The sequence below is a fragment of the Euprymna scolopes genome, chromosome 15 (genome assembly GCF_053919585.1).
Source record: "Euprymna scolopes isolate OS-2025 chromosome 15, ASM5391958v1, whole genome shotgun sequence".
Classification (NCBI taxonomy): domain Eukaryota; kingdom Metazoa; phylum Mollusca; class Cephalopoda; order Sepiida; family Sepiolidae; genus Euprymna; species Euprymna scolopes.
The window spans coordinates 93556096-93581423 of NC_136496.1; the positions used below are offsets into that span (position 1 = coordinate 93556096).

General features: G+C 32.1%; 1 protein-coding gene across 1 annotated transcript; it reads left to right on the forward strand.

The window, feature by feature from the left end:
- Positions 1-1306: 1306 nt before the first annotated feature.
- LOC145293995 (uncharacterized) lies at positions 1307-24991 on the forward strand. The gene is made up of 8 exons (XM_080140908.1): positions 1307-1465; positions 4594-4729; positions 9013-9111; positions 13064-13378; positions 16903-17013; positions 19716-19826; positions 22962-23276; positions 24550-24991. Exons 2-8 carry the CDS (start codon positions 4594-4596, stop codon positions 24552-24554), a joined length of 1092 nt encoding a protein of 363 aa, XP_079997034.1. The 5' UTR covers positions 1307-1465; the 3' UTR covers positions 24555-24991.
- Positions 24992-25328: the final 337 nt, after the last annotated feature.

Sequence of the window (25328 nt, forward strand, 5' to 3'; positions counted from 1 at the left end):
TTTGCACTTAATGAAATCATTACAATAACTAGACCCCCAGAGGAGAAGTTAACGCCTGGAAGAATAGTCTAATGCCAACACTACTGAAAATACACTACTGACCATTAAAACACTGTACAATAGTATAATAGTTATTATTGGTATATCCATTATTGTAATTTACTCGTTAACAGTTTCAACTTCGGACAGACTGATACGGAATCTTCATTATTGAAGTTAAACAATCAATTTTTTTTGATTCGCATTTATTTCAAAATATTTTATTTTACATGAAATTAATTTTTTTCTAATTATTGTTCACGTAAAATATAATCATTTCTTAGTGTTAATAAATTCATGTATATTTTTATTTGTGTGGGTTTATTTATAAATTTTTGTTTTTTACTTGTTTGAGAATGTTTTTAAAAATTCAAATTGTTTTAAAAATGTTTCTCGATTTATCTAACCAGACACAAACATAGATTTATAGAAAGAATCAGTAACTAGTCTCTTTCCTGTGGACAGGATACAAAAAATGTCTAATAGATCTCGCACTGTCAACTAAGGTTGATCCCTGTCTCATTGCCGCAATATTTTTCAAGCTCTTTCACCGAATGTGCTCCAATGAAATTAGTGCACTTATAACCCCTTAATTTACATATATCTAACACACCTGACTAACAACAAAACCCCACCCTTTCACGATAGAGGTTCCCAGATGAGAAAAGTTTCCACTGTAATAGCTTCTTTAAATCAATCCGGAGAAATTGAAATATAATGTAAACAAACATCTTGTTGCCTAACTACCCACTTAGAATGACTCGTAATAGTCTGACTCCTATTAACACCAGCGTCCCTATAGTAAGGGATGACGAGAAAGATAGAAAACTGAGAGAGGGAGGGGGTTAATAAAAAGTTACTGTACCATTGTACCAACTCGGAGAAATTTAAACGTAATGCAAACAAATATCTTGCTGCACAATTACTTAGAATAACTCGTATTAGTCTGACCCCTAATAACACTAGCGTCCTTATAGAAAGAGAGAAAGAAAAGTGAGAGAGGGAGAGGGTTAATAAAAAAAATTATTCGATGCAGGAAATAAAAAAGAACGTAATTGGCATAATTGCAGAAGGACTTTTAATAATAGATTTGTATTGATTGGTGGAAAAATAGAAAAGGGAAGAGGGTAAGAAGATAGAGAGGGTAGAAGGAGGGAGGGCGCAGGAGGGGGATAGAGATAAAATAAATGATAATAAGATGATGGAGAAGAAATATAAAAACATTAAAAAATATTTAAAAAAAAAAGAAAGAAAGAGAAAGCTTTAAAATGAAAGACACGATTTCCGTAAACGAAGATCGTAAAAGTGTTTGGTGTTGGAAAGGGGGGGGGGATTTAACTTCTAAAATTACATTATAAAAAACCTGTGACTTTTGAATCCATTCACAGTGTACTGATAGATATCCCAACAATCAGACATTAAAAAGGTAAGCTTGAATCCATTTTTTCCTTTTTTTGATGCGTGTGCGCGTCCGAAGAATCATGTTTTTTGTTTTAATTATATTTCACTTTTTATTTATATCAATCCTTAATCTATGAAACTCAATGAAATTACAAAGATATATCAGATGAATGACAAAAGTTTATATTCCAAGTTTCATGATGTTGATCATCTTACAATTTATTTCTTTAAGTCCGTTGACATGCACAAGTCTTGACAGCACCTGTTTCGCAGCACAGGATCATTAATTTATTATATCAATCAATAATTTATTTTGCCCTTAACTCTGCAGAGGAAATATAACCTATGAACACATGAACAAATATAAAATGCATTTGGGCATGACTACAAAATCCACAAATTGGAAGAGAAGTTGCAATTACCTCTCATGTTTTAATTTTTACGCCAATATATATATATATATATATATATATATATATATATATATATATATATATATATATCAAGTAAGATCTATGACTTACTTGTAGTTTCATTCAATACTTTTGCAAGCAAAATCCGATCCCGCATTTTGCTAAATCTTACCCTCTGATGAGAACGAAAGTATTTCTTCGAAACTCCGCGGATTAAGGACTATCCATTTATTTAGTGTTTCCTTTTTAAAATTAAATATGTTTTTAACTCTTTTTGAAAGTGTTTTTTAACATTTTTATTTAACTACTTGTTCTTATTATAAGCTCTATCTCCTATTTGTTTTTATCGAGCTTTTACATCTGTTTGAGATTACTTTATGAATATTAATTCTTTAATATTTATAATTTACTTTAGTTTTACCATCTTGGATCATTTTGGTAAACTTAACTGTAATTCTTATTTTATATATATATATATATATATATATATATATATATTATATATATATATATATATTATTATTATTATTATATATATATATATTATTATATAAATAAAATGAACTCATTTTCTCCCGCCGATTTTGACCTTAATAGGATTAAAAATCAAGATATTTCATGCAAATATAATATGCACAAACGGCAGAACAATATCTGAGGTGTGTTATAGGCTTATTATTTCTCAAATTCCTCGATAATCTTAGATTTCTATACTTTTTCTGCTGAGAAGTCACGGCCAAAATCGGTTAAGATCAATGGAAGTGGTAAAATATTTTCTCTCTAATAAATTCCTCCTCCCCCTGCCACCACTTAACACCGTTTGGGGATCGTTCACAAGGAACAGTTGAGAAGAGAACACCGGTTTGGCTTCTGCAGTGCTCTGTGGCGTAGTGGTTAGCGTGCTGGACAATTCACATTATATTTTCACGTTCGCGCCGACCTACCGTAGTCGTTTTTTTTTTTGTTTTTTTCCTAAACAACTGGAATGGACTTTTCTTGGTGGCCGAACTGTTAAGGTTGCAGATGTTTTTTTTTTGGGGGGGGGGTTTCACACTTTATTTTCCTACTTTTACTCATGACTCCGGGTTTGATCCTTCCTACTTACCTACCATAACATTTTTTAAAACTCCCCCCCATCCCGGAAACAAACACTCGGGCAACGCCGGGTACCCCCGCTAGTATATATATATATATATATATATATATATATATATATATATATATATATATGATGGACTCTCCGTCGATTTTCGACGTATGAGACTCCGACAATTGACCTGAAGGTCTAGAACTCAGCGTGTCGACATTCACTTAGACGTATGTGGCACTTTAGTCCTGCTAGAGACTTGCAATGGCGACCGCAGTGGTGACAGACATGTAAATGAGAGAATTTAGCTCCACACTGCTAAGTATTATTTTTTTCACTTGACTCTCGCTTCTTTTAGTTTTTCGATGCAAAACGCCGAGAACTCCCTGATTTTTCTGTCACACATTTCTATCCACTTCCTTCTGTCTTTTGCAGTTAGCTCAATTTTGTCTTTGTACCGCAACCATGGTCGTCCCACGTTTCGACGGCCTCTGTCTAATTGGCCATACAGGAGTTGCTTCGGTATCCTCTCATCATCCATTCGCATAACATGACCCGCCCATCGAAGCTGCGACTGGATTAAGAAGCTTTCGATGTTGCTGATTTTAAAAGTGTGAATAATTTCGCATTTGATATTTTGTCTTTCGAAGTAAACCCGCAAATGGCACGTAGACATCTCTTATGGAAGACGTCAAGTTGCGAAATTTGTTTTAGGTACGGGGTCCACGACTCCGAGGCATACAAATATATATATATTGTGTGTATGTCTTCGTGTGTGTCTGCGTGTGTGTATATATTTAATATGTACATATGTATATGTGCACGTGATATATATATATATATATATATATATATATATATATATATATATATATATATATATATATATATATTATGAGAATATGTGTCCCGAAACTGCTAATCGAAATACCCTATCGTTCGAATTTTGTGAAAATCTGATAGACTCAAATGTTAATCAGCAGCTTTTGTGTTCGCATTAATATTTCAGGAAAACGTAATACATTCTTCGACTCACTTTAATTAAAATTATGAATCGCATTTGGTTAACCAACCCGATACATATCTCTACTACTCTATGAAAGGAACTTTGTATGTGTGTGAGTTCGTTTCCCATGGACTCCAAAATAGCTGGGCCGAGTTTTTTGTGATTTCACACTAAAGTACTTTATGTGTCTAGGAGTGTTCTTCGATCGGTTTTGTATTCGAATACCTCCGATAAGTTTCGAAAATCGATAATCGAAATAATTCGATGAAACAAAGAAAAGACAATTTTGAACAAAGTTAGCACGTTATACAGCCTAACATCAAAAGTATATTTGATGAGGTTTTATTACTACACAAGAAGAAAGGCCCGGCATATAAAATCAACAGTAGGTTCTTTGATATGACAGAGGCGCATTCGAAATGAATGTTTCCGTTCAGAGAACAATTGAAACATAATCTAATTCCTACATTTTTGACCGTCGGGTCGAACTTAGGGTTGATGTTGTTCGTCCTAATAATCAACTACATTCCAGTGTTTCAACATATTAAAAAAATATATAAAATACAGTAGAATTATCTAATTATTATTTATCTGTAATTTTTAGGGTTTTTTTTTTTTTTTCATTTTTTCTTTTTTTCTTTTTCCAGATGTCTGCACTGCGTGTTAGAGAAAAACTCGGCTGGTTCGTCTGCATCACTTTGCTTATAATTCTGTCTTGCCGCGGAGTTCAATCTCAAAAGGATGAAGAAGAACCTGAACCTGAGCCTGCTTCCAATATTCTAAGTATATAAATGTTTATTAAGAAATAAATAAAATTCGGAGATGGGGAAGCGAGTTTAATTAAAGTAAAAGTATTGATCTTCTTACTTTATATAAACTTAAAATATTGTCATATTCAACTGATATAATTAGGAATATAAGAAAAAGTGGGGACATCATAATAGGTAATGTTGGTTGATAGTAACCTTTTCTATGGATTTACAACTGTAGTTTCTTGGCGTTTTAAAAATTGGGAGTTAAGTAGGACGTCCCCCAATATGAAAGGGTGAATGCGGTATTATGGTGAAAGAAGATACTAGCTGGGAGAAACTTTTGACTTTGTTCAGTTCTGGAGTGACAAGGATGACCAACGACCCCCAAAATCCCCCCTTTTGAGTTGGCCATGTGCCTAAGTTTTTTGTTCATCGTTGATTTTGACTGTATTTTTTTAACATGAATAAAATATTTAATATCTCAAAGTGTAGTATCTGTTCTTCAGATGCTGCACTTCCATTTCTTTTTCTCTTTCGGTGGAGGAGAAATCCTTTACGACTGAGACAATTTTTATTTTTGTACCTTTTCTCCACGTTAAAAAACGACCCTGGTGTCTAACTCTGTCCCGTGGGGAGGCATAGTAAATAGGTACAACTGTATATATTTCTATCTTTAAGAAGTTCTATACGTTTATATGTTTATGTATTTGTATGTTCGAGATAAACTATTTAACTGATCATTATGAATTTCGGAACACAGCTGCTAGTAGTTAAGGGTCGATTATATGTGTTATATATTTTTTAATTTGGTTTTATTTCAAATTGAAGTAGAAGACCCTATTATAAATTCATACACCTCCGATATTTGCCATTGCTTTTATTAGTCTAGATGTTAGTGCTTCATATATTTCAAGTAATAAATGTTTATAAAAAGTCGTTTGCTTTTTTTTTTTTTTGCAATTTTAGTTAAAATATAAAATATTGAGATTCGGAATGATATGGAATAAAACGATAGCTATATTTAATATCGATAATTAAGAATATAAAAAGTTAATAAATCTAAATAAATAATGCTGTTTACTTGTAAATTAGAATGTTTGGATTTTAAATATGTATTAACAACTATACACACACACACACATATATATATATATATATATATATATATATATATATATATATATATATATATATATATATACAATATTTATTATGACACTATATATACATATTTCAAGGTCGTACCATTGGTTTCGATACACCGAAAACAGTAATAATATACTGTGGAGAATCGGTATAATCTCTTCGGCGACAAAGAAAAATCACCTCTCATTCTAATCTCCAAACCAACTCTCTTCTACTCATATCTCAACCTTTCTCACCACCTAATATCCTTAACTTTACCATATAACCCCCCCAATAATAAGGATAACCTTTATAGAGAAACTATTCCCCTCCCCCCCACAAGCTTCGCATCTGATAGTTGTTAAGTCTTTTAATATTTATTAATTTCCTTTAATTATTTTAATTATCTTAAATTTCTCCATTCACTATTATTCTCTCATAATTAAAATATTAATATTTAAAAAAAAAATTAAAAATTCTTTTAAAGTTCTTATTTTTTATTTATTTATTTATTAAATTTACCTTATTTATCTTTATCCTTATTTTATTTAATTTAATTAATTTAAATAATTTAAAAAATTTTATAAATCATATTAATATATTCATGCCTTTCTCATTATTTATTACCGTTAATTGTCCTACTTTTATTTATTGATATGGCTTTAACAGGACCTTTATATTTTTTAGAGAGTTTTCCATCGCACCCCCTTCCCCGCTATGCACGCACACACACACACACACACACACACACACACACACACACACACACATTCTTCCTTTCTTTCTTCTATAATCATAATCTATTAACGTCGGTTTTAAAACGATATTTTTTTAAATATGAAATTCTGAGTCTTAAACGCTCGTCTAGCGTTTCTTCTATGTTCGTTCATTTTGCATTAGTTCCAGATTTTTCTTTGTCGCCGAAGAGATTATACCGATTTTCCACAGTATATTATTACTGTTTTCGGTGTATCGAAACCAATGGTACGACCTTGAAATATGTATATATAGTGTCATAATAAATATTGTATCTTCAGCTCTCACATCTACGATCGAGCACTTTATTGGATTTTTTTAATCACCCCTGGACACGCTATATACATATATATATATATATATATATATATATATTTATATATATATATATATATATATAGAGAGAGAGAGAGAGAGAGACAGAGAGAGAGAGAAAGATATATATATATATATATAGAGAGAGAGAGAGGGAGAGAGAGAGAGAAAGATAGACAAAGATATATATATATATATATATATATATATATATATATATATATATAGGTATTTTATGTAGTTAAATGTGTTTATGTGTTTATATGTTTATATACTTATATAACCAGAATTCACTACTAAATTAATTTACTGATGATTTATGAATTTCAGAACATAACTGCAAGTCGTAAGGGTCGGTCATGTAGGTTGTATTTTGTTTAATTTTATTTTATTTCAAACACAGGTAGAACTCCCTAATATAAATCCATACACCTCCGATATTTATCATCTGATAAGTAGATTAGATGTAAATCCGGATGTTTGTCTGGGTCTACCATATGAGGCTGTCTGAAGATATTGGTTTCCTGAAACAAAATGCACCTAACATTGATGCTTTTTGTTATTCTAAGGATCGGGAAAACCCGACATGCTTCTAATATTCAAAGTTATTAATGTATATTTAAAAACAGCTTTTCTTTTTGCTGGGGGGGGGGGCATGGAGGCAATTGTAATAAAAATAAAACTGGTGATCCCCAAAATTTTCATAAAACGAGGTGTTAATCAAGATGTTTGTACAGCGTGTCAGAAATAGTTCGGCTGATTCACTTTGTTTGTTATTCTATTCTTTTAAGGAGTTCAATATTTAATGAATGAAAATGGACTTGAAACTCAACGTCGCTCATCTGGGAAGGATCAGGAAGAACCCGAACCTAATGCTGCTGAAAAATCAGTAGAACAATGAAAAAAAAGTTAAATGAAAAAAAATTATTACACGTTTGTTGTAGCTGAGTCCCGGAAATTGCTGAAACAGTTTACGAAGGAGCAAAGTTAGTGATCATTACCGGAATGAAGTTAGTCCCAGAAATTGCCGAAGCAGTAAAATATAATACGCGAATACTATACCTGCAAGTGCCGGGTGAAGTTAGTCCGGGAAATTAAAATAAAAAGCCAATAAATGAACTTAAAATATGACAATGTTACAACAAAAATTTAATAAACTTGTTTGAAACGATGGTAATTAACTAAAGCAAAAATTTAATACACTTGTTTAAAATTATGGTAATTAATTAAAACAAAAATTTAATAAACTTGTTTGAAAGGATGGTAATTAATTAAAACAAAAATTAAATAAACTTGTTTGAAACAATGGTAATTAATTAAAACAAAAATTAAATAAACTTGTTTGAAACGATGGTAATTAATTAAAACAAAAATTTAATAAACTTGTTTGAAAGGATGGTAATTAATTAAAACAAAAATTAAATAAACTTGTTTGAAACAATGGTAATTAATTAAAACAAAAATTAAATAAACTTGTTTGAAACGATGATAATTAATTAAAACAAAAATTAAATAAACTTGTTTCAAACGATCGTCATTAATTAAAACAAAAATTTAATTAACTTGTTTGAAACGATGGTAATTAATTAAAACAAAAATTAAATAAACTTGTTTTAAACGATGATAATTAATTAAAACAAAAATTTAATAAACTTATTTGAAACGATGATAATTAATTAAAACAAAAATTTAATAAACTCGTTTGAAACGATGATAATTAAAACAAAAATTTAATAAACTTGTTTGAAACGGTGATAATTAAAACAAAAATTTAATAAACTTGTCTGAAACCAACTATTTCATTATACTGGAAGAAAACGAACATGGCGTATTTAGTTCTTTTTCACTGTAAGAACTGTCACACCACGGTCGAAGTGTGGAATCGAGAATTCAGCGTCGGCGGTAAGGGGCACGCTGAGCAGCAAAATGTGCCAGGGTAGCCTCGTCGGCATTTCCCAGTCAGGGCGCCTCAGGCGATTAGCAATTTACTAAGCCCTTCTAAAAAGGATAATTACGTGCATAATTTCAATAAAACTTCCCTATTTGGTATTATTAGAAAGCATATAAAAAGCTGAACTCTTTTAATATCTAAATGACATATTTCTCTTTGAATTTCAGAACGAAATATTGAATGTGACTTCTCTGACCCAATGCTTTGCGGCTATAACATTTGGTATGTGCATGGCTCAAGTTGGATCAGAATAAAAACCACGTCAGGTAAAGATCACACTTTTCGATTTAGTTTGTTTCCGTTATGAAATATTGATATAGTTGAATGTAAAATACATATATTTTTTTTGTTTTACCTTTGTGATGTATGCGAACAATGTCTTGTTTTAATCACGTTTATGTGATTAAAGTTTGTGTACTGAACATGAGAAAATCCTGACAAACGAGAGAAGGAGTTACAGAATTAAATATCCAAGCGCGTGCACGTATAACCATACAAGTGCATGCATGCATTAACGAGACATATACAAATACATTAAATGAGGGTAGTCTTAAGTAAACACTAAAGTAAACATCGACTTCGGCTGGAATGACCTCTTATCTCTGTCTCGTAATCAAAGCTTCTTTCTTATTCTTCAAAAGACCAGCTGAAGAAAGAGAAAAAAACATGGAAGACAGCGAGATATGCGCCCAACGTAATCTCGTCTTAAATCAGTGCGAGTGAAGACAGGGAGAATAGTATATGGGATAGAAATAAGTAACTAGTCATATCCTATCAGCCCATGTAATTCCACGCCAGACGCCAACGCGTGTTTTAAAACAGACTGTTTTTCTATAAACTTCTTCCTGAAGCCACGCAACGTCACACTCCCTCGGCAAAACACTCTCACAGTTCAATCAATTCTCAACTGAAAACATCAAGTCAACATTAGCTAACCTCTCACTGGTTGCCATTTCTCGTTATTTCCGACTAACCAATTGATATATCAGGACGTCCACTTGCTTAATATTTGACCAATGCATTTTGTTTAAGTCTTATGAGTTTGGAGCTGTTTGATAAAACGACATAAATTTGAGACATTTTCGTTTTCGAAAAACATCAATCTGAAAACGTGTTCGTAATTCCATTCTGTTCGTATTCTGTTATCGTTTCGTTTTTTTTTTGTTGTTGTTTTTTTGTACATAGGAGTCACCACTTATCAAGACCCGGGGGCACTCGAGAATAAGGATAAATGAGTTTACAGCAGTCAATGGGATTATGGCGTAGTAATCGTTAGTAGTGGAAATTTTGTAAACTGGTTTATTAGGATGACGGTTCATCAAAAACTTGTTTACTTTGGACTTGAAGACAATCAAATTGTAGTTAGCTGGAAAGCAGGCAAACGGAAGACAGTTCTACAGGTATGCAGTTCTAAGAAAGAAGCTTTGTTTATGGAATTTATGTGTAGGTTTAGGCACAGATAAAGAGTGAGGGAAATTATTGAGAGGGGTTTTTGGCTAGACGACTGCTTTTCGTGAAAGTTTGGCGAGAGAGCATGGATTGGAGCTCAGACGAGCACTTTTCATGAAAATAACGATAAAGCAAAGACACGCTCGCAAGTCTCTTTTGCGGAAAAGAGGTTGCAGGGAAGAGAAAAAGGCATCCCGCACTAAGCTACGAAGTTTATTTTGAACTTTGTAAAGGCAGGATAATCTGCTTCTAGCAGCTCCTGTCCAGATGTGGCAGTAGTACTCCATCATTGGACTACCTGGTTCTTATATAGGTAGAGAACTGCATTAAGAGTGCGATATCTATTGGAGCATTAGAAGGATCCTACCATTTTTCCAGCGACCTTAGCAATGGATTTAATGTATGTGTTCCATTTCAGATCAGGAATAAAGGTCAAGCACATAAGCGTGTCAAAACATGGAGCCTTCTCAAGACGAGAGCCATTCATTTCAATTGATGCCAGATGGGGATCAGAGCTGTTATGATGTAAAGATAGGAGCTTGGTTTTAGATGTATTAAAAGTACGCAGCCATCGCTTTCCCCATTGTACCACGTGCTCAAGATCAGAGGAGAGAGAGTAAGGGAGAACTTGATCATTTACGGCGTTTGATGTGTTGCCGTAGATGGTAGTGTCGTCAGCATGAATGTCAACGAATGATCTTAGAATGTTATTTGGAAGATCATTGATGTAGATCAGGAAGAGAGTTGAGCCCAAGATAGACCCTTGAGGGACTCCAGCATTAATACTGTGAGCTTATGATTTCTTCCTATCAACCACTATTCTTGTGAACCTATCCGACAGAAATGATTTAATAATTGAGAAAACATTTCCAGCTATACCGTGGATGAATATCTTATGAAGTAAACCTTTATACCATACCCTATCAAAGGCCTTTGATATGTCAAGAGCAATTGCCCTAGAAAGGAAACATCCGTCAAGACATTCACTAATTATTTGAGATATAACCGTTAGCACGTCTGTTGTAGATATAGCAGAACGGAAACCATATTGCATGTCACTAAGAAGGTTATTTTTGATGAGGTGGTTGACGACTTCTCTATTCAGCACAGATTCCAGCAACTTACTCATAACGCACAGGAGACTAATTGGTCTGTACTGAGAGGAAGTTGACCGATCACCTGAATACTTAAATATAGGGCACACTGATGAGGTTTTTAAAGGTGTTGGGAAGCAATTCTCCTTAAGACAACGCTTAAACAGCTTTGTAAACATGATAGCTAGTTCTGGTTGAAGCTTTTTCAGCACTATAATTGGAATGCCGTTAGGGTCAGTTGCTTTACTGGTATCAAGGTCTGGCAACATCACATACAGATATTTGTATGTGACTAGTGCATTGTCACAAATTCATAATGCAACATGAAAATAGTTGTATAAAGATACGTATCAATCAAGGTGGCCTAATGGTTCGCATGTTCGCTGATGGGCTAAGAGATTGAAGGTTCATCTTAGGTCGAGCCATACCAAAGACTCAAAATAGTACTTAAATGATCCCCTTGCTAAGCACTCGGTATTATAAGATAAGGGTCAAGGATAATTGTAGTAATTCTGAAATATGAACGGTACCTTCTTATACATATCAGTGATGTAGCCAATTACGATTTATTATGTTCGATTCTTTTAATATAAATTTTATAAAAAAAAACCTTTTTCAACCTATAGCAATTTGAAGCCTCAAGAGACCGCTATCATCCGAGGCAACGACATTGCATATTATGATGTCATCTTATCAATGTGTAAGACTTTTTGTGTGCATTTCTTGTTTCTAATTTTTTTACAGATAAAATCACTACTTATGAAGGTCTGAAGGTCACTCAAGGATAAGGGTTAATATTGTACGCTGTTGTCACCGGAACAGGAGCGTAGTGATCGGTAGTGATATAAACTGGGAGGAGTTGAATTATTTAAGAAGGCTGTTCAACAAGAATTTGGTTACTTTGGACTTGAAGACAACCATGTTGTTGTCAGCTTGAAAACAGGTCCGCAGTATAAAGTTACACAGGCGAGCATTTCAAGAAAAGAAACTCTGTTCATGGAATTTGCCTTTAGATTTCGACAAAGATAAGAGTGGAACAGTGGTTGTAATTAGACGTGTCTTTGTTTTGAAAGTTTTTCATGGCGGCGAAAGATTGAAACTCAGTTGAGATAGACTCGCAGTGGCTCTTATGTGAGAAAGGGGTTGTAGAAAAAAAGGATATCACCTACGAGATTTCGAAATCGGTTGCATTCAAACCTTATGCTATAAAACATGCAGAAAACTACTTTACTACAAAAACATCAAAATTCATTATCATGCATTGGTAGCTGCTTGTGTTACATGATAAGGGCTGTCCCCTGTTCATGTAAGTATAAAAATAGAGAGATTAGTTAAAATGAAAATAAGAGAAAGCAGAAATCGAACCCTGGACATAAGTTTTAAAGAACAATAGGTAGCTGCTTTTTCTTATACTTTACACTTTTTATTATCTTTCCAGACTGAGGAAACTTCGGCTGCAAATAAATTCATTTATATTTCGAAAATGTCTTACTCAAGACAAAACTGTTGGTAAACAAAAGCGATTTGAGAGAGAAAGTTGACAGTGACGAATTCTAGCTGAACTTTTGCTTGTTGTATTCGAATTATTTTGTTTTGTTGGTTACCAGTCCATTTAACAACAGATATGAAAAAAGATTTTCTTTGTTTTAAATATGTTTTTTTATTATTATTTCAGGTTATGCCATGTCATTCAACAATGAATTTGGAAAGTCTTATTTAATATCGCCATACAAAAATCTTACAGACAGTTGCGTACAAACAGATTACAAAATAAGCGGTGGAAGGCGTTGCGTGTTAGATATAACTACTAATCCCGATAAGAAACTAAAGTTTAAGCTCGCGTCAAGTTCAGTGGGAAGAGCACAATTTTATGTGAAAAACGCTGTCATCTCTGTCAGATTTATGGCTGAATCTAATCACTTTTATCCTGGTACTTGTCACATACAGATTGAAAAAGTAAGCATTCGCAATGGTACCTGTCCTGCTCTTGGTAAGTTGTTTTTTAATATTACTTACTTTCGCACCCAACATATCCTAATATTGCAAACGAATTTTAAAACGAATATGATGATTTGTCGTTTCTGTTGTTTAATAAATCCAATTTCTGCATATAATAAAGATCGTGCCTTTACGGTTGCCGGATCTGCATGAAGTCCTACTCATTGATTGCTGCTATTCGGTAAACTGTAGGATTTTATGACTGCATGCAAAGTCATGGAAGGTTGGCCAACGAGGACCTTTCTAGGATCGGAGGGGGACAGTTATGTTCTTTTATTAAATGTTTATATATAGCACTAGTGTTATTTAGATGCAATCTGAGAAAAGTCCTCGATGACAACATAAAAATTATTCAACATGAAAATAATATTAAAAAATTAAAAATTCTTGAATCGTCATATATTAGAACACTTCAATCCACTATAAATGATATTGCATTCGGAAAAAGCAGTAACGTTCTTAAACGTCTTGCGTAGTTCGTAGTGGACGGATTTTGTTAACAGAGTCCAGGAACTTGTTGATTTTAACACTCGAATTTTTAATCAACCTATATTTGTAATCGACTTTTGATCGACTCTATATATTTTAACTCATCATATATCATTATTATAACGCCGTTTACTGTATATTTTCATTTTCGCTCCTTCGCACTTTTACTTCAACACCTGAAGATGATTTGTGGACGAATCGAAAGCGCTCGTGACAGCAACAACTATGGAACTTTCAATAATATTTTTGATTTTGATATAAAAAAGATTATACGGAAAATCGAAAAATTAAAAAAAAAATCATAAAGCGAAGTTTATCCGTTGCATTTAATAATGTTCGCTTGTATATATATATATATATATATATATATATATATATATATATATATATATATATATATATATTCAATGAATGACAAAAGTCTATATTTCAAAGTTCATCATGATGTTGGCTATCTTATAATTTATTCCTTTAATTCAGTTGATATTTACAATTCTTGACAGTATTTGTTTCGTAGCGCAAAATCAATCACTTCATTATGTCAATCAGTAAATCTATTTTTCCCTTAACTCATGCGAAAAATAGCAACAATCAATACGTCAGAAGGAAATAATGTGCGTTTTGACATGATTAAAACCCGAAAATTGGAAGAGAATCTGTAAATACCTTATTATATGTTTTCATTGCGCCATTTTGAATTTTAGATATAAAGTCACTAAACTCATCTATTCGTACAAATAAGTTCTATTAATTTAGTAATATTCTGCTAAAATGTTCTATTTAATAATTAGTAAACTTATTAATTCTAATTAATATATAAATACTTATGAAAATAACATCAATAATTATAATCTATTACACATGTTTGAATATACGAAACTTAAAATAAAAATAAAAAACTTTTACAATTTACGGTTATATTAAATTATTTATTAATTTGAATTTGAAACCATACATAATTAAGTAAACTGTTGTAATCAAGTTTATTACTACTTCAATTATAATTCTTAGTATTAGTTAATTCAAATAATTACATTTTGTTGAGATTTATAATTTCGCTAAATACTCCTTACCTTAATTGTTTACCTTAAACGTAACAAGTTAAAATTAATTCAATTCATAGTATGATAGAGTTACCGCCCTTAGAACAAATCCATCGATATATTAACTTACTTATTTTAACATTCATTCCTCTATCAAACATAGTAATAAGTAATGTTTATGCAGTTCGAATGTCTTTAACTTAATATTATTCAATGATTAATTCAGTGTATATTATAAATAAACAAATACGTTTATTATGACATGTTAATATTAAAACTATTTCAATCGATAGTCATAAATCATTAAGTTGTAATTCATTTTTGTCTTGATATCTAATTATAAATTAATTGGTTCTTACATTTCTATTTAATTTATTTATTTTTATTTTCATCAATATTATTATTATTATTATTATTATTATTATTATTATTATTATTATTATTATTATTATTTTAAAAGTAATATTTTAAAGTTAATATTTCAAATAGTTTTACTAATTCAATATTCGACAATCTAGTATTAATAAACATTTTTCGAACTAGTTAGTTAAGTATAATTTTAGTTAAACATTGAATAGATCCTATTTCTCTAATAATTAGGTTTGAGAGTGTCCTAATTTCGTAACAATATGTTCTTTTAGTTTTAATTAGATAAATGTATATTTAAGTGAAATCTAATTCTAATTATGCTTCAAGTTAATTCAGGATTATTAATGTTATTTCGACATAATATTATAGATTATGTTTACTTCCGATTTAATTTTATTTTATCCCCTCCTACCCTATGCATTCCTTTTTTACTTTATCACCTCCTACCCTATGCATTCCTTTTTTCTCTCCTTCGATTTTACTTTTAATTCAGAAATGAATTGATAGACGTTTAGTTAATCTATATATATTTAAAAAATATATAGTTTATCTTAATTGATGTTCAATAGATATACCTTATTATAAGTATAATAGCGTTTTTACATCCATTCTAACAATTAACCCATTTGGCTCATATGTTTTAGTCCACACATCGATCGTATAATAATCACTTGTTTCAACATCTTCAGTTTACTATTTGATCAATATTTGGAATCTTATTGCTATAAATACATTTGTAATATTATGATTATTACAAATTTACCCTTCCTATCCATAAATTAATTTTCACAAAAAAGTTTAGCATGTCTAAACATTACGATCAATCTAGAAGTTATAATATTACGATGAACTAGTGTTGTCTATTCTAATTTAATATTTAATTTTTCATCCACATTTGATTATAGAATATAGTTGTATGTCCTTTTTTATCATTTTACAATTAAATACTTCATTATGTGAGATATGTTATCATGATAGTTATTTAGACACAATTGGTTTCAGGAAAAGCTGTTCGATACAGAAATGTATTTATAAAGAAATGTGTTAGAAAAGATATGTAGAAAGAAATTATTCAGAGAGAAATAATTTTAGAAACTATTATTTAAAAAGAACTGTTTGGAGGAGAAGTGTTTCAGAAAGAAATGTTTTAAGAAAGAAATCTTTTTAAAAAGAAATGTTTTAGAAGGAAATGTTTTAAGAAAGAAATCTTTTAGAAAAGAAATGTTTTAGAAGGAAATGTTTTAAGAAAGAAATCTTTTAGAAAAGAAATGTTTCAGAAAGAAATGTTTTAAGAAAGAAATCTTTTAGAAAAGAAATGTTCTAAGAAATGAAAATAAAATTTTTAATATAAAAAATAATTAAGACTAAAAATACTTTCATTTTGCTTAAAAAGAAACAATATTTTTAAAACATAAAAGTTCTTAAAATAATGAAAAGTAATGCTCCAAGACAAAATTGCATATTCTAAATTTTCTCCCACGTTGACTAAGGACAAATTAACTCAAGTTTAGAATCAGAACAGATACTACACTGGAATCTTAAGTGATATTATTCATAGAAAGTTCATTTAATATTTTACAAAATGCATTGCTATCAAACACGTGTTTCTTTTCAGTTTGTCCATATGAAACTAGAGCATGCCTGGATCAGTCGAAATGTATATCACATTCAAAGTTCTGTGATCGAACTCCAGATTGTCCTGATAAGAGCGATGAAGCATCGTGTCGTAAGTATACAATCTTAAAACTTTTATTCTAATTTTTGTAATCATGGAAGTATTTAATTGCTCTGTTCATTGTTTATTGTTGCACAATTCACAAAACTATAATTTTTTTCACTTAACAGTTATTATATAGCATTTTGGCGGTAGGCTATAGGTGTTATACGTTAGACTAGGGTAGAAGGTGTGGTCAGGATAACTTACTTAAAACTATGTTGTTGGGCATTTATAAAAGAAACATTCGATGCCTCCGTTGAGTCTCAAGAGTACAATGGATACCTACTGTAAGATTAGTTGCACGTGTAATTGTGAGGCGCGGATTGCGCAATCTCTAACCACACCTCTCCACAATCTGCACTGCCAGTGGCAGGGAAACCTCCATGACGACTGGAAGTAATGCTGACATAAACGGAGAACACATACAGCACCTGAAATTCCGCAATGGTCACCCATTTCAGTACTGACCAGGCTCAACGTTGCTTAAAAGATAATAACCAAGTTGACACAACAGTTCCCATTAAATCACTAAAGTTAAGCTACGTTGAGCCTGGTCAGTAAAAGAAATGTTACAGGATATATGCAGACACTAATGCGCATCTTTAAATGTATATATAAAGCACATTCTCCGTTGTCATTGCTAAAGTAATTAACGTATATATAACATAATAATATCAATGTATCTGTTTGTGATGTCTGTGCGCAGGTAGGCGTTCAACACATAAAATAAACATATATGAGGATGAGACTGTTCTTTCAAACGGGCTGCTAACTCCAGTCTACAAAAATGTATCCATAATTTAAAAAAAAAGAAAAAAAAACTGTTCAACTATTCAGGTTACGGTGTGTTGAACAACAACAAAGAGTCATATTTTTTTTTACAATTTTAAATGTATGTTTATTTCAAATTCTTGGACACCGTGGTGATCGGAATCACAATACCAAGTTCTCACTCGTATTACATTTGAAATCGTAACGCCTTCTTTGCCCTCCGAACTTAAAAGAGTCGATGTTCTTTACAAGTGAACATTTCTGGAACTGAATAAAAAATATCTGTGGGTTACATGATTTAATCGTCCCGTCGTTTACTTTTGCGATCTCATAATACGATCCGGCCGTTACCTATATGACCAACTGTGGCCATTGTGCTCTAAACTTTTACCGCTTTCTATCGCAGTTTACGGTGACGTTTGAGATCAGCTGAGGTCTGTTATTGTTTATTGTTTAGATATGTCTTTTGTTCCAAATATTTAATATTTATTTGTTTCAAATTGTACACCCCGATTGACCAACTTTTCTTGTGCATGGCATATTTATCTAGCTAACTTACTTGTTCGATATCGTAGGGCCCCAAATCTGTTACAGAAACGTAACATTTCAAGATTCATTTTCTTAATTATGAGTTGAATTTAGCTTTCTAGAACGAGGAGTATAAACGCTTTTACATATCTGCACCTTATATGATATTTTAATCTGGAGTTTTAACCCGAAATTGTATTAACTTAAAACATTTATATGACAAAATTGATTGATTTGCTAAACTTAGCAGATCATCGAGATACTAAAATGTAAAAGCATATTACTGTTGAGGAATATATAACACGTCAAATGTAACACTATAAAAATGAGTGCAGACTTATAAAGACTAAAATATTATTTCAGCTAGCATTGTTGAAAACAAAAGAATTTGGGGATTTTTTTATACAAATTAGTTATCGATTATCGTGTCTCAAATGCAACTCGAAGATATGGCTTAATGCCCTGATCAGATCAACTGTGGGAAAATATCTTGAGAAGGATTGAAGTCAATGATGGAAACTAAGAAGTGATTAATTATTTATAAGGACAGTTCAACGAATTTGTTTATATTGGACTTGAAGACGAGTATGTTTTAATCAACTGAAAAGCTGTCCCGTGTTATTTCGTTCCACCGACGAATAGTTCTTGGAAAGGAACTTTGTTCGTGGAAGTTCCGTTTAGATTTACTTATACATAAGGAGAAAGAAAATTTACCTACAGTGGTTGTAGCCAGACAGGTGCTAGCTGTGAATTTTTTTACAGAGGGAAGTGTGTTCATTTAAACTGCGCGATAAGCAATGAAAATGCTATTTCAAACTCAGGATTACAGACCAAACTCAAACATGACAGTTCACTCAAGGAAAATCTAAAACATGACAGACTGACCGACAGTCTAATGCATAAAAACGATACATATAACGTGATCGAATTCTACCAATAATTTTTTCGAAAATTGTCATTAAATTACAGGATGATAAAACCTTGAAATAAATACTTTATTTTCGTGGGTGGGGGGTCGGCGATTTAAAAGGTTATTGGGTGCATAATATTGGCAACATTTCGCATTTGAAAATTAAAAAGTTTAATATTTGCTTTAGATTTGATTCCTAATAATATGACAGCAAATTTTTTCTGAATTGCAATTTCTTAAGACACCTTACGCTTCAGCTTTTAAGTTTAGTCTTCTAAAACTCAAAATGTTGTAATAGCCTTTGCTCAAAATTTAAATAAGGTTTCTAGACACAAGGTTTAATTTAATATTACTTTTTTATAATTGTTAGGAGGCATAAAAGTGGTGCGTAATTCTTCTGTTCGCGGAAATAATTTTACCCGCCCTGGGACGAGTATTCTTCTAGTTATTGTACGTCTCTGAATTTTTAAAAACTTTTTCTCTTCTCTTCATTCAATTGCAGCTAAATCGATTTCTTGCGACTTTGAGAATCATTATCTCTGTGGCTACAACTTTATTGGATATTGGCATCGGCATAAAATTTTCAACCCAGATTTGCGTTTAAACAATTCAGGTAATTTTTCCTAATACTGTTCTAACTTGGTTTTATCGTAAGATCACGGTACAAAATTGCTCTCACTCCCATAAACAGTAGGTCACGTGATATTCTGTGTGGTTTCTGACGAAAAATTATACTTTTAAATGATATTACGCGTCCAAGAATATTTCAAATTGGTACCTTATCCGATGTTACCATTACGTTAAGATATCGGAATTGAAACATGCAAACGCATAACATTTTATAATCCTACCATTAACCCTAAATTCAGATGGCAATACGAAAAACTGAGACTAGAAAAATCTATATATTAATAGTGTGTTGTATAGAGGTTCAGGCTTCTTATAATGGGGTCCTGATTTCGAATCTCGCTAGATGCAGCCACTCTGATGAGTCGTAGACCACGAAACACATGTCAGTGGGTAATTATAATTTTAAAATAATATATATATATATATATATATATATATATATATATATATATATATATATATATATATATATATATATATGCCGCTCCCCATTTGAGCGGTACCAAATTGGTCGAAGGGAAAATTATTCCCAACTCGCATTTAGGTAAAAATGCACTTTCGTATAAATAATTGAATTCATTCAAAAAGTATCGCTAACAAAAACAATCCCCCAAATTTTGCCTGTATTCCATTATTTAATAAATGATCCATTCTATATCTACCAATATATAGTTTTGTGTCTTCATTTCATACTCTTGTTGTCCTATTATATATATATATATATATATATATATATATATATATATATATATATATTCTTCAGAAGTTTGGATTTCGATTCAAGCTGATGCACCCAAATCATATGGATATATTTTTTAGATCACAACTTCTTAATATATACTGCGTGTCAAATTATTAACAAGATAATATTTTTACCAGTTTCAGAAACTTACCTGTAGTTTCGTATCAAAAGCTTCGGAAACATTGGCAATGCTGAGCTGCGCGTACTGCGAAATTTTTGTCCTGTTCCACGCAATGTAAACAACTTGCCATCGTAATTACTGAATCCATGGTATTTGAGATGTGCCAAATTATTAACAAGACAGTTTTTTTTTCAATAAAATGGGTCGTAAAGGTGGTTTGAGTAATTTTGAAAAGAGTACTATTACAGAACAATTAGCAAAAGGTAAAACTACCCTCGAAATATCGAAAATGATAGGAATGTACCATCAAACTGTGAAAAACTTTGTCAAGGACTCCTACAAAGGTACGTAAGAGAGCTGATAAAGGTAAATCTAGAGTTGTTTCACGCCGTTCTCTGCTCCAAATTAAACGTGAAGTTGTTAAGCACTCTGGGCAGACAAGTCGAGAAGTCTTTGACCAAGTCGGATTGAAGAATGTCTCAAAAAGTACTCGATGTCGCCTTCTGAAAGAAGTGGCAAAGTCTGTTAAGTCTGTGACGAAGACTTCATTAAAGCAACATCACATACAAAACAGATTAAAATGGGCAGAATAGACTTTGGAATTCCCTTCCGGGTTTCTGCTTTCCTTACTGACATGCAGAAATACTTCATAAGTTTTGGTTTTGGTTCTGATTATAGTTGAAGGAACTGAACTCATATATGTACATATTCTTTTCTTCATAAGTTTTGGTTTCGGTTTCGATTCAAGTTGATGCGCCCAAGTCATAAGAATATACAGTAGAATCCCGAGATACGGTGGCCCTAGGATACGTTTTTTTTCAGGTTACGAATTGTAATCCGATGTTTTTATGGCTCCCAGTTACTGTATTTACCTCGCCTTACAGTATCATTTATAATGTTATATGATTATGTTACATGGAAAGGGCTGTCCCCTTCCCATGTAAATAAGAAGAATACTAGATAAGTGAAAATGAGATTAGGATAAGCCAAGAATCGAACCCTGTAGGCAAATGCTAAAGATAATAGAGAATGGAATGTTAAAAATTAAATCTATTGTAAATTCTATTAGAAATAGTTAAATATTGTTTATATCGGAAAAAGAATCAATTGTCCATTCTTTAGAAATCTAAATATTAGATAAGGCCAGTTAAATGAATGTACAATGCAAATTAAATTATATTGTTTAAAAATAGGTTGGATTAGAATTGAGGATTCTTTTGTTTGTCAAAAGTGTGTTGGACAAACATATGTAAAGCCACGTGAAATTGTCACGTTTGAAAACACACTTCTGACGTCATAAACAAAGGACATTTCGCAATATAGGATTCTATGGATTCGTAGTCAGACAGTCAGTAAGAGTCAGTTGATAAGCCAAGAGTTGACAGAGTGAGTTGGAAAGGAGAGTCCCTTACAGGCGAAGGTTGGAAGATTAACCATGTAGATTCAAGTTTGAATTCCTGACGTCATCGATCAGCCGATCAGATGAATAGAGAAATCACCATTTATGTTTGTAACTGTGTTGTCTCGTGTCGTTATTCATCACAACCAAAAAGGTAAATGCGTTTATTATCATCTTATAATGAACATTGTGTAACCCTTCATATATTATGTATCTCCTCCTCTCTATATGTGTTAAGAACTTGTCTGCATTAATAATATGAAACTACAAGAATTGTCACAGTCGTCGTCGTCGTCGTGAAGTAATATGTATAAATGTCTCCCTCATTATCGTCATCTGTTCTGAGTCTCCGTATTATATGTCCCCGTTAATGTACTACACAACAATTATACACATGTGTATTACATAATGTACTGTATTTTGTTACTAATTTCTAATGCCGTATGCCGGGGTGCTACTGTATTTTTTTTTTTTTACTGTTGAAATCACAACTTTATAATATATACAAATCAATAAAAAAAACTGACTCTGTAATAATACATACGAAATCTGAAAAAATTCAAATATAATATTTAGGCGTATTTTACGGCCCGGCTAAGTCGGGCGTCCCTGCTAGCTTAGATAAATACTTCTACAGTTTGAACAAAAGAGCTACAATAATATCAGGGCGTCTCCATTTACGCTGAACATCTACAGAATGCCAACATCAATATATTACATATCAAAGAGTTTACTGTGGAATTTCCACAGGTCTCACTGGTTTATATGACCGTTTCATTTTCGTTTTGTTTCTCAGAAGGTCAGTAATTTTCGGAGCTTTTAAAGCTACTAATTTGATTGATTTGTTTGTTTTTAGTGTATTCAATGCGCGCACGAATTGGAGGGGCACCGCTCACTTCTCCCGTAATGACCATCCCCGACTCATGTCTACAGTTCGCCTACGCCGGTGAAAAGGAGTTCAGCTTCATAGTGGCGGCTAAGTATAGCAACGGTAATACTACATCAAAATGGTACAAACTCGTTTCTAAACTAACAAAATGGACCGTCAAACAATTCGACTTGCCTGCAGGAACTGTTCAAGTAAAATTCATTACAATCTTTGAAAGGTCAAAAATGTTCACATTGCTCATAGACAATGTGAAACTTAATAAGGGAACCTGTCAAAAATTGGGTAAGTAATTATTTGGAAGTTCTTTTCTTTTTTCTTATTTTTACTAAGTTGTCACTACTTGTCAAGGCCCAAATACCACTCGAGTAGACAGTGAGAGAGAACACCGTAATGATGATGATGATGATCATGATGATGATTGGGCAGAATTTGATTATTTAAGAGGGTGGCTTTACAAGAATGTATTTACATTGGACTTGAAAACGACCATGTTTTAGTCAGCTGGAAAGCAGTCCCGTTGTATCATGGTACACAGATGGGCAATTCAAGTAAGGAAGTTTAATTATTGTCAGTGTGGAGAGAGGGAAAGAGAAACTATTGACAGTGGTTGTAGCTAAACGAGTTTACAAACATATACAATAGATTGGAGCTCAGCCGAGCACCTGCCATGAAAATAACGATGGAGCAGAGAAAGACTAGCAAAACTAGCAACTTCTGTGAGAAAGAAATAGTAAGGGAGGACAGAAGAGCATCGTTTACTCGACTCTGAAATCAGTTTTGAATTCTATCAAATATAAAACACTGCTCTGGGAAGGACCTCATCGGTTTGGCAAAAGGACTCTATTTGAGGACGCATTTGGTTCTTACACAGGATTAAGTCCGAAATGACATACCTTCTAGAGAGATAGAATGATCCGAGAATTTTCCCAGTTTACTTAGCGCTGGATTGGGATCCGAGCGTTAGTGATAAAAAAAAAAGAAGTTTGATTTGGGATACAATCAAAGTAACTACTAACGCGTTTTCGTCATTGTATTGTGCTCAATGACGGAGTGGAGGTAACCAGAAAGGCTTTTTGAAGTGTTATCGTAGATGTATGTTTCGTCCGCAGGATTTGGGAGATCATTGATGAATATGAGGAAGCAATTGGAGCCCAGAATAGATCCTTGGGGCATGTCAACGTTGATTCTAGAAGCCTCAAACTTCTGTCAATCAACGACTATTGTAATGAATTTGCCAGAGAAGAAAGATTTGATGGTTAAGGGGGTATTTCCAGATATTCAATAACAATTTTCTGGCGTAAACTTTTATACTTATTATTGGAGTAGAAGCATTTCTTATACCTAGGGATCTCTACTCTGAAGGGGTGGGATTTAGCTGCTTGCTGATCGGACCATCTTATTTTGTTCAATGTACGTGAAAGGTGATAACGTACGTACTGACATGAAATACTTTAGCGTATTGTTTTAAGATTATTGATCTGAAACAAACCAAAATGTTGAACACATAAACTTAAATGTACGTCGTATCTAAATCACTTCTGCTTTTTTTTTTCAGAGTGACTGTAGTCGCCCAATGACATGTCGGAATCAACATGGACATCGAAAAGTAGTAGCGATCATCAGGAGAGGCTGCAGAGGTCCTGTATACAGCTTGACGTTCTATGCATTGAAAAATGGATCACTCAAAGAATTATAAATTGAATACAGTATCGACATATTATATCGCCAAACTCCACAAACTTTTTATTTATTTTTTTTTTTACATTCTAGTTTTCAGTTTGAGTAATCGTCCTAATCTTACTGCATTTCGATAAATACAAATTATATTTTCATTAGAATTTTAAAAGATTACTTTCTGTTTTTCAAAACATGCGATTAATCTTAGAATTATATTTACAGACGTACAAGATATGTTTAAATAAAGGCGGCAACTTTTCATATGAAGGGAAATAACTGTTTTATCCTGAATTACATGATTAAAACTTTTGCAATTTTCATATTTCGTATTTCGTATTTCTTTAACATTTGTTTTTATCTCAATGTATATTTTGTTTGTTTTTTCAACGAATTAAAAAAAAATTATGTTTGAAATTTTTGAGAACCAATTTTTCGTATTAAGTTGATTCGTTTACCCATATTTTCTGCTTTATTCACGTTTTTAATGTTTTGTTTTTATAAAAATTGTCAGTAAATATTAAAATGCTTTTGTATAATTCGACGATAATGTACGAGAGACAACTCCATTTTATTTTTTCACACAACCTGACAAAGATGCAATTTCATCTTTTTTAAAAACTTCATCTCTAGTTTTTTTTAATTAAATAAAAAGAATCG